The sequence below is a fragment of the Anolis sagrei genome, chromosome 2 (genome assembly GCF_037176765.1).
Source record: "Anolis sagrei isolate rAnoSag1 chromosome 2, rAnoSag1.mat, whole genome shotgun sequence".
NCBI classification, from domain to species: Eukaryota; Metazoa; Chordata; class Lepidosauria; order Squamata; family Dactyloidae; genus Anolis; species Anolis sagrei.
The window spans coordinates 140,916,057-140,930,023 of NC_090022.1; the positions used below are offsets into that span (position 1 = coordinate 140,916,057).

The 13,967-nt window shown below is 39.4% G+C and overlaps 1 protein-coding gene across 1 annotated transcript in view; it reads right to left on the reverse strand.

Moving 5' to 3' along the window:
* Window positions 1–13,967, reverse strand: part of SCN8A (sodium voltage-gated channel alpha subunit 8) — a 104,393-nt gene that overhangs the window by 41,106 nt on the left and 49,320 nt on the right. Inside the window, exons 7-10 of the mRNA XM_067463927.1 lie at window positions 7,264–7,485; window positions 6,351–6,414; window positions 3,936–4,077; window positions 2,394–2,600 (exon numbers count right to left, since the gene is read on the reverse strand). Of these exons, the coding sequence (XP_067320028.1) occupies window positions 2,394–2,600; window positions 3,936–4,077; window positions 6,351–6,414; window positions 7,264–7,485 (635 nt within the window). The remainder of the gene's footprint in view (window positions 1–2,393; window positions 2,601–3,935; window positions 4,078–6,350; window positions 6,415–7,263; window positions 7,486–13,967) is intronic.

Here is a 13,967-nt window from a genome sequence, read left to right on the forward strand (position 1 = left end):
CTGGTCTCAATAGATGTTTCCTGGTGTGTGTCCGTTCAGAGGGCTAAAGTAATTAGCTAGCCTCTCTGAGCAGGTCCGTAGCCAAGATTTTGTTTCGGGGGGGGGGGGGGGGGAACTGAGTCTGAGTGAAAGAGGGTCTACCCTAGCAAACCTTTTGTATCGTTACCCCAATACCCTCATGCATATGGGATATATTGAGCATGGTGATCAGATCATGATATGAATAAACATAACAGTTTAAATAATGTACCAGTAAGGCCTTCTCGCGGACCGCCATGAGAATTGGGGGGGGGGGCTGAAGCCCCCCAAGCCCCCCCCCTGGCTACATGCCTGACTCTGAGGTACATAAAAAGTCAACTTTATTCAGAAATGTAGAAGGCATCTAACTAAGGAGGAAAGCACTTAAAGAAGAAAACAAAGCAAGATCTGTGGTAAACTGGGCCAAAGGAACTGCCTCCAGGTGGAGAATGAGATAGCTGAGGTAAGCTAGGCCAGAGACAGTAGCTTTGCTAGGGATAATCAATCCAAGAAGACACACAGTGTGTGGCTAATACATCTGTACAAGAAGAACAACACAGTTGTAACTAGAAACATAAGGCAATAAAACATGTAGCCACATGTCCAGCTAACACTACTTATGCAATGTGTTAGCTGTAGGTGAGGAAAAGGCCAGACCTTCAATACAGCAAATGAGCAAGTTTTGGATAATCGGAGCAGACAGTGCAGTTACAATCAGTCAAACATAACAGAAAATAATTTTCTCTTGTTCAGGAAAACAGATTTCTCTTGACATTGGCTACTTTTGCATTTAATTTGGGTGATGATGTGGATTTAAAAGATCCGGTTCACTTCGGAGTATTTACACAGGCACACTATGGAACGGCTTGAAGCTAGGACATTGGCCAACAAGATCCACTGTGTGCAAATCAAGCTGATCCACAGATTACTCCCTTACCTCCTCCAGTGGGATGTGCTGGTTAAAAACAGCTTCTCAGTGCTTGACTAAAGCAAAGCAAGTCAAGATAGGGTAATCAAGTGTTTTTTACCAAACACTACGGTTTCTGGGTTGTTGTAGGTTTTTTCGGGCTATATAGCAGTGATTCCGGCCATGAAAGCCTTCGACAATACACTACGGTTTCCTTTCTAGGGTGAGGTGTTTGTTTATCTTCCAGCAGAGCTGTGTATCTGGTTTCTTACTCTGACTGCTGCAGCATTACTCCTTTCTACATAAGCATTCCACATTTGGCATTCAGCTTCCTGCTGTGCAGTGTTTATACACAGATCAAGTTCAGCAGATTTTATGGATTGATCTATAATTTCCAGTGAGTTTTTTAAACGCACCATTTCTGGCTAGATGTGTGTTGGAGTTTGCATTGGGGGTGTATGCTTCGTAGATACCCCGATCTTGAGCTGGCTTCAAGCTGGATGTTAGTGCCTGTGTAGAAGGGCTTATAGCTGCAATTACAAACTTGGGGCAATAGTACGATATAGTGGTTTGAGTATTGTGCTTTAACTCTGGAGACCAGGGTTCAAAGAGACAGACACATATAAAACTCTGCTGAACAAATATAGTCAAGAAAACCACATGATACGTTCGCCTTAGGGTTTTCATATGTCAGAAATTATGTGAAGGCATACAACAACTATAACCAAATGCCTGACTGGAGCAGAACACTAATTACTACATAGATGTATAATCTAGTGCAATGTTCCTTAAACTATCTGATATAGGGGCCAGATCCCTCTCCCCAATGTGCCAAGTATTGGTACCATACTTCTGCTTAGTGGCCATAACTGTTTCTTCCTTTTCTTAACAAATTAACAAGTGAATGGCAGACAATGGCTCATGGACAAGCACCAGTCTATGGAAACACCTCATTAAGTAGACGATCTGGACTACAAATAAGGCAAACAAAAAGCACAGTGCAGAAGGATTTTATATAAGCAGATAGCATGCCTTGCATAAATTCACTTCAGCTGTCTTGTAGCCTATGGAATGGGGTGAAAATGCCTTCTGATTTTCAGATAGAGCCAACATAATGTAGTGGTTTGAGTCCTCTGGAGACTATGGTTCGAAACCTTACTCAGCCTTGGGAAAGTCTCTCTTTTTCAGCCTCAAAGGGAGGCAAAAACAAATCCCCTCTAAGCAAATCTTGTCAAGATAGGTTGCCAAGATAGGCAGTTAAACTGGAAATGCATCTAACGGAACAATAAATCTCCAAATATTATGATTAACCATATTTTGATCTTAAATGAAAATTGATATGACTAACTGTAAGCTGTCTTAAATAAAAATTGGCATAGTATATCCATCCACATTAGACAAAAGCTTCAAAAGCATAAGCAATACCAAGTCTTTTAATAAATAAAGGTGTGCTTGAGAGGGAAATTACCTGGGCTTCTTCCTGTTGCTTTTTCAGCTGATCCAACATGGCCTTGAACTCTGCTTCCTTCTGTTCTGCCTCTTCCAGTGTAGCCTGGTTTTGTTCTTCATAGGCCATGGCTACTACAGCCAAAATCAAGTTCACCAGGTAGAATGAACCAACAAAAATAACGAGGACAAAGAAGATCATGTAGGTTTTTCCTGCTGCTCGCAAGGTCTGTGAGGAAAGGAACACCATTATGAGGATCCCTGACTGTGAGGGAGTTCTTGTTATACTCTGCATGTAAGGACGGATACCTGGTATCATGGACAGTGTATCTTTTTTTAAGGGCTTAACTGAAGAATAGATACACATAATTTTAAATTTATATCTGCTTTGGCGGGTTTTTTTCGTGTCAGGAGCGACTTGAGAGACTGCAAGTCGCTTCTGGTGTGAAAGAATTCGCTATCTGCAAGGACATTGCCTAGGGGACACCCAGATGTTTTATCATCCTGTGGGAGGCTTCCCTCATGTCCCCACATAGGAAGCTGGAGCTGACAGAAAGGAGCTCATCCCATCTCGAGGATTTGAACTGCTGACCTGTCAGTCAGCAGTCCTGTCAGCACCCATTGTGCGATCAAGGGCTCTTCTGCTTTGGCTGAAAATGGATATTTCAATACTATACTGTATATAGTAAGTTATATAATGTTCTTTATTATTTATTATGAATTTTCATATACGACAAAAATAAGAAGACAACTAAAACTATAGAAAAAGAAAAAAAGATAAAAAAGAAACTCATCATAAACTATAAGAGAATACAAAGGGAAAAAATCATACATTGGACTTCCAACATTGCAAAAAATGATTATATATAACTAGACATACTAGCTGTTAATGTATCTATTTCATCCAAATCCAAAAGTTTGAACTGTTGGTACACTTGCATTGTTCCATTCTTGTGCATACAATAGTCTTGCTGCTGCAGTCATATATTGTAGTTTCTATATTTCTTTTCTATTTGATTTTCCAACAATGCAAAAGAGTACAATTCTGGTTTCATTTGAAAATTAACTTTCATTTTTTTTGGTTTCATACTATGTATTTGACTCCAGATTTTTTGAAAAAGCTATACAATGTCATAATTTCTTTTCCAATCAGTTCTGCTGCTGTATCTGTGGAGACTCCTCTCCCTAAGCCTCTCTATTCCATCTTGGAGAAAACTAAGTGCATCCTATCTGTTCAAAAAGGGTCAAGAGGCTTTACTAGTGCTAATTATTTTGAGCCTCTCTAGATCCATACCAAAGAGATTGTTTTGACTCTTCACTAGGAATAATTGATTTAGCGACCAACACAGTGTAGGTGTATATTGAGCAAAGTTCTGTACTCAATAGCACTGAATCACATCGGCTGTTTGATGTTAACACTTCTAATGCTAGAAGAGGCTCCTGTCATTCTGTCACAATTACATGGTAAACAATTGCCTCTTCCATTTCCTTCATACTGCTAATGGCTTCCAGAGGTAGAGCAAAGAAGATTCAAGAAAGATAGAGACAGGATTGTATTACTTACTAACTGATACAAGTTTTCCCAAAAATCCTGAGTCATGAGGCGAAATAAGGCCAGGAAAGCCCAACTGAAGGTATCAAAGCTGGTGTAGCCATAGTTCGGATTTCTGCCTGCCTTCATACACGTATAGCCCTCAGGGCATTGGCTGTAGAAAAAAAGCAAGACATTGAAATATATTGGCATGATGAAAAAGAGGAAGATAGACTACAATTGCTTTCCCATCTCAATTTAACAATTTGAAGTAATCAAAGCATCTCACAACTGTTTTGATTCCGGAATAATGCTTCTCTAAACACACAAGACGTGGGACGCTAAGCCAAGTCATAGATGGAGCACCAGTGCAAATGAAAGCAATGCTAAAAAATTTGACAATGTACTGGAAGTCTATAATTTCATTCTTCAGAAATATGAGGCTTACAGAAAGCAAGAGTATTTTCTAGTACCAAAATTATCTGCATTATCAGAGTCATCTTTACCTATGCAATGTCAACAATGAAATCTATGAGTAAGTGCACAAATGCCACATGTGCTTCTTGAATGCTAAAGCAACATGTCATCTCAGTAGGAGATAAAATTCAATCAGTAACCTCCACAGCAAAATTCAGAAGCTAAAATAAAACCCTGGGTAGTTTACACTTGGTCCAAAATATGTACTGATCTACAGATTGATAAACTCAACCAAGGAAGTCACAGTCCTTCCTTTTTTAGTGTCTGAACAGGGACGTTAGTAAAATTGGCTTTTTGAGTGCCCTCATTCATGGGGTCATCACTGAGCAAAGACATCTTAACAACAGTAACCATATTTACTAAAGTCTAATGCTCACCTTTTTTTGGCTAAATTACATTGTCAACATTGAGGTGTGCATTAGCCTTGATGGTGTGTTAGAATCCTGTACATAAACTCACCTGCATGAAACAGCCATGAAAACCACAAAACCCAGAAGCTAATGGGGATTAAATGGTGGCCCTTCAACTCTGGAACTCGCTCCCCAATGATATTAGGCAAGCCCCCACTTTGGCAGTCTTTAGGAGGAGCTTGAAAACTTGGTTGTTCCAATGTGCCTTCCCTGAATAAACAATAACTCCCTGTTCTGACCAATGTTCTGCAAAATGTCCTCTGAAGCACTTTATCCTACCTGTTGGGTCAATCATCCTACCTTACCGTCTCAAAACCCCTGTTCAGATTCATTTTACTGCTGCTCACACCCAGTGTTTTATTTTTTTAATCTATTAGATTTGGCCCTGCCCTTAGTGTTGGATTCTTGTGTTTTTAAATGTCTTGTTTTTGCTGATATGTTATTTATAATGGCTTTGTATTGTATTTTTATTTATTTTTATTTTTAATAACTTTCTTGTTTATTGTTGTGTTGATTTACTGATGTATGTATTGTCGCGCCTTTTCTCATGTAAGCCACCCCGAGTCCCCTTGCAGAGATGGTGGCGGGGTATAAATAAGATGATGATGATGATATTATTAAAGAACAACCTATTTAAAATATTTTGATATAATTAGATCCAGACTTAGGCTGGCTCTACACATATTTGAGCTCTAGAAGGTTCTGAACTGCACAGTGTGAGTGCAGTTAACCCATTGTGTGCATTCACAGAGACAACAAAGAAGAACCAAATATTCCAGGGCAACCTTAGACACTGGAGTCCTTTTGGCATCCAAATGGCCGTCTTGGTTGAGGGTGCATTTTTACCACCACCATCACTCACAAGCAGCTCCCTCACAGAGGCTTATTAGTGATGCCTCTTATATTGGGCATGTGATTGGGCACCCTGTTGTGAACCCATCAGAGGCAACGTTGACAGCAAGCTTCTACAAAGAAGCTGCTTGTGGGTTTGTTGGACATATGGACATTGGATTGAGCATAGATCTAGTCCAACCCAGTTGTCCAAATCTACATAATACTATGTCTGTACCATTGGTATTGGGGCCAACTCTGCTAATTATTGAATGAAGTCATCTCTGCTAAACACAACGTGTTTAGTAAAAGTAGATTAATGCTCCCTGATTTGAACTCATAATGAGATTTTGAGCGTGTACTCATTTACTGACTTCAGTTTAGATCTGTGGTTCATGGTATGATACTCAAGGAGGCTTGAGGTTATAGGGTGAAACCTAATCCCAGCACTCTGCCACGTAGAGGTTTTGCGTATTTCTGGAAGGTTCATAGGTGTTTCTTTTTAATGATATAGTTGGCCTTCCAAAAGGAAAAGCAAACAACCTCAGCTGACATGGGACTGCGCAAACAATTACTTCATCAATGAATTCATTCAGCAACTTCTGTAACTGTATTCATACACACTGAGACTTTTCATTTCCAGTTGTAATTTGTCAAATTACTTGGGGTTTTTTTTGTGGAGGGGGTTAAACAGAGAGAGAGAGGAAAGGCATTTGAGCTGACAACTTACCCTGCATCGGAGCTGTTACCACATAACAATGGATCAAGAAACCCAGGTATTGTGTAAAAATTCGCTAAATGAGGTGAAGAAAGGAAAGAGAAAAATAATCAATAATTATAATATGAAACAACAGAGATACAAAAAGTGATTTTACAACCTACTTATGCTGTAGGTGCTTTCATGTCATTCATCGATTTATGACGATCTTATAGATTTCATAGCATTTTCACAGGCAAGGAATATTCAGAGGTGGTTTTGCCAATTGCCTCATCTGAAATAGAGCTTACAGCACCTATTTATTGGTGCTCTCCTATCCAAATACTAATCTCCCAAGATCAGGCAGGAATTTGAAAGCTAAAATCCAAGCATTTCAGCCAGTGTAGTGGTGCAAAGTCATCAGGACCTTTACCATTTCATGGCGCAGGCATGTGAGTACTGTAGTGACAGGAGTTGTCACATCACTACTCATAAACTGCCGTTCTCATTGTGGTTCTATATGCACTAGCATGCTTGCAACCTTTGGGGTGCACTAATAAATGGTTGCATGTTTACTGTCCAAAATAATACTTTAGAAATATATTCCTTTGAACTGAATAGTCAATATCTCATTATAAATATGACATGCAATTCACAGTAAACACTGAAAAGCAGTTCATGGAATGAAAAGGATCTGAAACTGTATTAATTTTAAGTTGAGAAGCCAAACAATGCTTCTCACCAAAATAATTTTAGTAAAAGAAAGAGCAATGTACAAAAACAAGACAAATATAGATTGCTAATGAAATGATAGGAAAAAAAATCATTAAAATGCGGTATTTCTGAGAACAAGAATTTCTGGTCCTTTTGAAAATACAGCGACAAAGGTAATCTACTAAATCGAAGAATACACATACAATCACAGAAGAAAAACAACAACACGTACAGTTATTGTTGCTGTACTCTTCCCAGTCAAAGCCCTTGGTGCCGTTTTCCAGATAGGTCTCATTGAGATCAATGGGCCAGATGACACACTTGTTCCTTAGATTCCCCATGAACAGCTGAAGTCCAATTAGAGCAAACACACTGAGGCAAAACACTGTCAAAATCATCACATCTGACAGCTTCTTCACAGACTGGATCAGGGCTCCCACAATAGTCTTCAGGCCTAGGAGAAAGGCAAGCAGTCATGACACTCTTCAGTATTTTATGGACAATGGCCTAGAGAGAGATCTTCTCTAGGATGACTACAATACCCTTCTGGCTACTGTGCTGCCAAATGAAATGATGGGCTTGGGCAGATTAATTTTCCCTGTGGCTTGGTATGTTGTTGGTTGAGCTTCCCTTGCTGGCCTCAGACTCCCAACACGAAGGAACTACACATGTAACTACAGCAGAGTCTCGCTTATCCAACATAAACAGGCTGGCAGCACATTGGATAAGCAAAAATGTTGGATAATAAGGAGGAATTAAGAAAAAGCCTATTCAAAGTCAAATTACATTATGATTTTACAAATTAAGCACCAAAACATGTTTTACCACAAATTGACAGAAAAAGAAGTTCAACACATGGTAATGTTATGTAGTAATGACTGTATTTAAGAATTTAGCACCAAAACATTGCCATGTATTGAAACAGCAGTGGATCTGGGTGGGAGGCAGACTGCGTTGGCTAATACAGAACGTTGGATGAGTGAAGGTTGGATAAGCAAGACTCTACTGTACTATACTTCACTATCTAGGCATACAGCCAGCACTCTGAACCTCTCCTGAGTTGGGGTTGGATGGAGAATAGACTGTGCTTCAGGCAATAGTGCACATTGCCCAAACACAACAGAGTCTTCTTTTACACTATAGGCACTATAGAGTGTCAGCACTTTGATACTACCTAAACTGCCAGGGTTCTATCCTATAAAATATTGGGATATGTAGTTTCATGGAGTATTTGCAGTTGTCCACTAGAAAGCTCTAGTGCTTTATGAAAGTGCAGATCCCTGGTTTCTGTAGGATGGTACCGTGAAAGCCAAAATGGAATTAAAGTATTATAATCATGAAAGAAACCCTAGCCAAAGCAAGTGGGGTTTTCTATGCCTTTAGGATTTTATCGACACCATAACATGAAAGAGGAAGCTGATTTGAATAAAATTTAGGCCATGGAACAATCAGTCCAAATTATGGTATCCTGATAATATTATATAACCATAAGAACAGCTAATTTCCTATCTGAATTTGGAGTTCACAACCTGAGGATCAAGGCACTAAAGGGGAAACATATTCCCAAACATTATCCAAAAATGGGATTTCCTCAGAAATGTGAGCTTTAGTAACCAGGCTTACAAATTAATTATTTTTTGATAACTGGTTGAAAACAAAGCACACAAAATGCAAGATAAGTTGGTGGGGGACAATCACATGCTATGACAAGCAGCCATCTTTTCACCATGCGAGGGAGCTCCTGTTCTTTAAAAAAGCTAAGCTTTTTATCAAGTTAGATTGCAGTGGCGAAATTAACTGGGGGACCTCGAGATAGCTGTAATTTCTCCTTCTAAGTCTAACTTATTGCATAGGGCTGTCAGGAGGATTCAAATGACTTCATGGAGGAACACTATATTTTCTCTTGAAACCTTTGTAGGAATGGTAGGATTACAAATACAACAATCAAACAAATGAGTAAAATGTACGTTTTTCACGAAAAATCTGAGGTATAATATTACTTTCAAGGGATGAACAAACACTTTACAAAATAACCTTTGAAATGATATTCAGAAATATATTGGGATCCTTGAAAATGTTGCTTTCTTGTGCAATGAAGTTTATGTTGATGGTTATGTGGAGGTGGGATGGAAAGCACATGATGTCAGATTAATCAGATGCTGCTTGTAATACTCATGAGGTGCAGTATTCTAACTCTGACACAATTAAGATCTATGATCAGAAAAGATATTATAGGAGAAAGGGCATTGGATGTATGTAGATGAAGACGGCTTTTTCACTCATTCTCCTCTCCAGAATCATTCACGATTGTCAAAACTGTCGGCAATTAAAGCAAACATGGGATACTTGGATTTGCAGTTTATGTAGGGCCAGAAACTGCAAAACCCACAAGATTATAGGATGGAGCTTTGGTAGTTAAAGTGGAATCATGGTGTGATTAATTGTGTTGTGCAAAAGAGCCACAAGGTGGGTTTGGCTGTTGTTCTTGTGATTACAGACAAAAATTGTTCAAACACATCTACTGCCCCAGTATGAACTTTACATTAGCCTTCTCTTCCTCATAGTAAAAGATGCTGCAGTCAGGTCCACAGATGTGTACCCATCTGTTTAGATGTACATCATCTTTGTTAAAAGTATGAAGCACAAGGATGTAAATAAACTAATCTAAAGAGGGGAAAATGAGTGCGTGGCTGAGGACCACTAAATGGTTCTGCCACTGCTATTATCACATCTACTTAGGCCTGAGGGAACAAGATACTGGAGAAGAGGAAGTAAATCTCAGTGACAGTGCCTCCATCATATGTCTACAAGGCTCTAGCAAAAATACAAAGAGAAATGTGAGGGGCATGTTTCCTCTGAATGCACTTCTTGGGCTAAATTTCAAAGTGTATTGCCTTGACTAAGGGTGGCCAACTGTGGAAGACTAGGGGCCACATTAGCCTCCAGGAGAATTTAGAAGGCCCCACCATACCTGAAGGTGGTATTTTTTGTCCTCAAAGAGGGACGTGTCTTGGGACATTTCTTGGCCGACAGAAAGTATTTTGGGGTATCTTAAGCGGAAAAAAATATTTTTGAAAAAAATGGTAAATAGGGGATTCAACAGGGTTCAAAATGTGATAGAAATACACTCCACATTCGTAGAAATTATTTTTTTAGCATTTTGAAACAAAAATATATTTTAAAAAATTGAGCTGAGATTTTTTGTTTTGTTTTGATCTATGGGGGATCTTGGTGCCACACTTTGTCCAACCCTGCCATAGACCATTTATTTATTTATTTATTGTACCCAACCTTTGGTCCTCCAGATGTTATGGATTTCATCTCCTACAATTCCTAGCAGCTGTTAGATTTCTGAGAGCTGGAGTCCAAAACACTTGGAGGACCAAAGGTTGGGAATCACTGCCATAGACTGCAGATTCTTCACGTCTAGGGACACATTTAAGAGTGGCTTTTAAATATGACCCCACATATCACAATCCTAAATCTGATAGCCAGCACCCTCTCCACCAAAATAAACTACAATGTTTTCTTCCAGTTGATACACCAGCATAATCCATATTTTTAACTCACTCACCTTTCCTTTAATTTATGCCCATTAAAGGCATTTAATGAGCCATTACATGTTCTGACTTATTAATTTCTTGCTCCCTTCAATCTACTCCTTGATTTAATATTTTCAGACACATTTTATTATTCCCAGTTCCTGCATTTCACCCATTTTCTGGCACAGAGGCCTCAGTCTTATTCTTCCTAGAGTCCCTCGGTGCTTTTATGCGGTTGTAATTGATATTAACAGCACTGCTTCTGAGCATTCCCAAAGGGCTCCAGTTTTAAAAGCCCAGAAAAGGTGCTCATTCTGCTCCAGCCTTCTGATTATTCCTCCATAAGTAGTGTTTTTATAAGTGGCAACAAGAGCACCTTTTGATCCTTCCTCAGAGATTAAAGTGTACAATTATTGTGGCAACTCTGTCAGTATGTTAAGCATCTGGTGCATTTGTAAATCATACGATAGATCTCTCTTTTTCTGTCAGCTGCCACCATCACCAAGGATTTGGATCAGCATATTTTATTGTACTATACTTTAGTTGGCTCCAGACTTTCAGAGGTTAGAACAGCCATTAATCTGATAATTCAGGTAATTAAATGAAGTTATGCACCTATTGGAAAGATATATACTCTTCTTACCCTGTCTGAATGAAGCAATGGTTACTGAGAAGATCACTACCACTGTGTAATTTTATGTCAAAGGGGCAAAGAAGTCTGCCCATTCATTTGGGGGGTGGGTCACTGTCCCAGAGCAAGGGGGCAGATTTTGTCCCTTGAACTGTTCTCCTCCTGCTTCAAATTGCATTAACTGCAGATGTATACACTGATTAGGAATATCTAATCTAATGTAATTAATCCAGAGAAAACTAAGATATCCCAGTTTGCTCCAGATTAACTAAACATGTGGAAACATCCGGACCTCAAGCTGGTGACGGCCCTATGGGGACTGACTCCCAGGACCGCTTCCACAGTCCCAGGGGTCAACGCGCTCTGCAATCCAGTGCTTCGGGATCTGGGTTCTTCTTCGGGTACCCATTCCCCCCAAAAAGCTTATTTAAGGTGCCTCCTGGCAGCTCTCCTGATATGCAAAAATGACACATGAGGAGGTGAGGAAGGAAAATCCCTGTCATTTTCACCCAACAGGAGAGTTGCTGGTAGCCCCCTCAAGTAAGTTTTTTTTGGGGAAATGTGTCAGGATTTGTAAGTTACTTAACATCTCTGTAAGTGATAACAAGATCAGTGCCTCTGGTCTAACCACATGTGTCACTGTAATTGGGGTGTGGTGGTCAGTGCTAAGATTATTTATATAGGTTGTAGTCATCTTGTGCAAGTTTGTGGTTGGTGGATGTTGGATTAAGACAGAAAGATTGATGTACATGCTATGAGTATTGTCCTGGTATTTGTACTGTTTACACTTTTGCTGCAACTGAAGAAAAAAAAAGCCTTCAATTTGGAAAGAACAGCTTTGTGTTGGTGTTGTTCTTGTTCCGGAGGAGACCACTTCACAGCAAACAGGTACTGGGCTCCTTAAAAGGAGTGAAAAGTCCCTTCAATTTCAAGCTTTCCGATGTATCTAGCCACCTCTCTCCCTCCCCCCCCCCCCCCGGGAAAGTGTGGGTTTTGGGTTTTCCTCCTGGGATTTAGTCAAGTGCAGAATAATAATAATAATAATAATAATAATAATAATAATTATTATTATTATTATTATTGTTATTATTTATATCCTGCTTTTTGTCTCCACAAGGAGACTTAAAGCGGCTTACTCTAAAAGCATTTCAATACAACTTAAAATACACAAATATAAAATATTAAAAATATTAGAAGGGCTCTGAGTTACTTCCATAACACTCATAGCAGCCTACCACTGTTTAATTCACTCACTCTAAATATTTTTGAAACAGCTTTTTGGGTCTGTATCTTCCAAAAACAGTAAGGGAAAGGTATAGTTTAACAGTAATATTATCAACATAGTTATCTATGGTTCTGTGCAAAAATTCTCTGCTTGCATGTGGCATAGTTTAAAAAAACACTGTTTTGTCTATTCATTTTAGGGAGATACTGTATTTTATGGTCTATGAAATGGAATAAATTACTATTAATTTTCAATCATTGTTAATTTTGCTGAACTAAGTTGGAAAATTACAAAAATCTTGATGTGGCATTTTAAAACGACCGGTCTATACTATGATTGTCCCATTACTTTTGGATGGGACATTTTATGGGAGACCTGGCAGGATGTGGAGGTAATGTGCAATCTAGAGGTTGCTTCTTGAATTGCAGCAGCAGTTTGTGACTGACGAAGCTGATTCAGTACAGGAAGAGCAGTCATGTCTCCCTCAACTTTTAAGTCCTGGTACTGTCTACACAGTAAATGCCATCCTATACAGTGCTGGTTCTGTCAGATAGTTCTGTTAGATAGGTGGCTAGAGTGTGATCATGTCCTTTGCTTCAGGCAGCAATATGCCTTGGGACAGCCCTCTGCAAGGGTTGGAAGCATGTAGCTTCCCCTCCTCAAATGGATGATGAGTGAGTTCATCTGAACACCCTGCATCCCCCCGGGAGAGGCCTCTCATTAGCCATTTCACAAATCACACATCAATAAACTAGGCAAATATTCCACTGGGAGTCACAACCAATTCTGGCTCTTTGATTACTGTACTTATATGGCGCACATATTTCCAAATACCTCTTTGCTGTAGTTCAAAAAGGGCACTACTTTTTTTTACACATGCATTTAAAACAAGTGTAATCTTTAAAGACTCAAGGGGTCTTTTTGAACGCTGCTCACGTATATGCTTGTTTCAGGTCTAGAAGTGTTAACACAACAGAGGAAAAAACAATCATTCACAATGCTTATGAGTTAAAGGGGCAAGGCAGGCTATTACAATAGCCTTCCCCTTCAGTGAAGGAGTAAAAGAGCATTGTGTACACTGCACCTCACACATTCATTTGGGGGAATGGGAAAGAGATTGATCACACAGAATTTAGCATGTATAAACAAATGTAAAGCAAGATTGGGTCATATAAGCCAGACCCCAAGCAAAGGCTGGGAAATGTTAACATCATGCATGGGACTCACATTTCAAGGCTAAACAAAGTCCAGGCAGTCCCCAAGTTACAAACATCTGGCTTACAAATGACTCATACTTAAGAACAGGGATGATATAATAGGAAGTGAGAGAAATCTACCCCTCAGAAAGGAAATTCACTTCTAGAAGAGTTGTCATGGGGAAAAGGGGTCTCCACTGAAACTTTAGCACCAATCCTTGTTTTCACAACAAGTCAAAAATTTTCAAAATCCAATGTTCACAGGGACAGAAAGTGAAGTGAAATCTTCTGAACAGGGGCACAGATAGTAAAACAAACATCACAGGGGTGTTAACCCTTCCC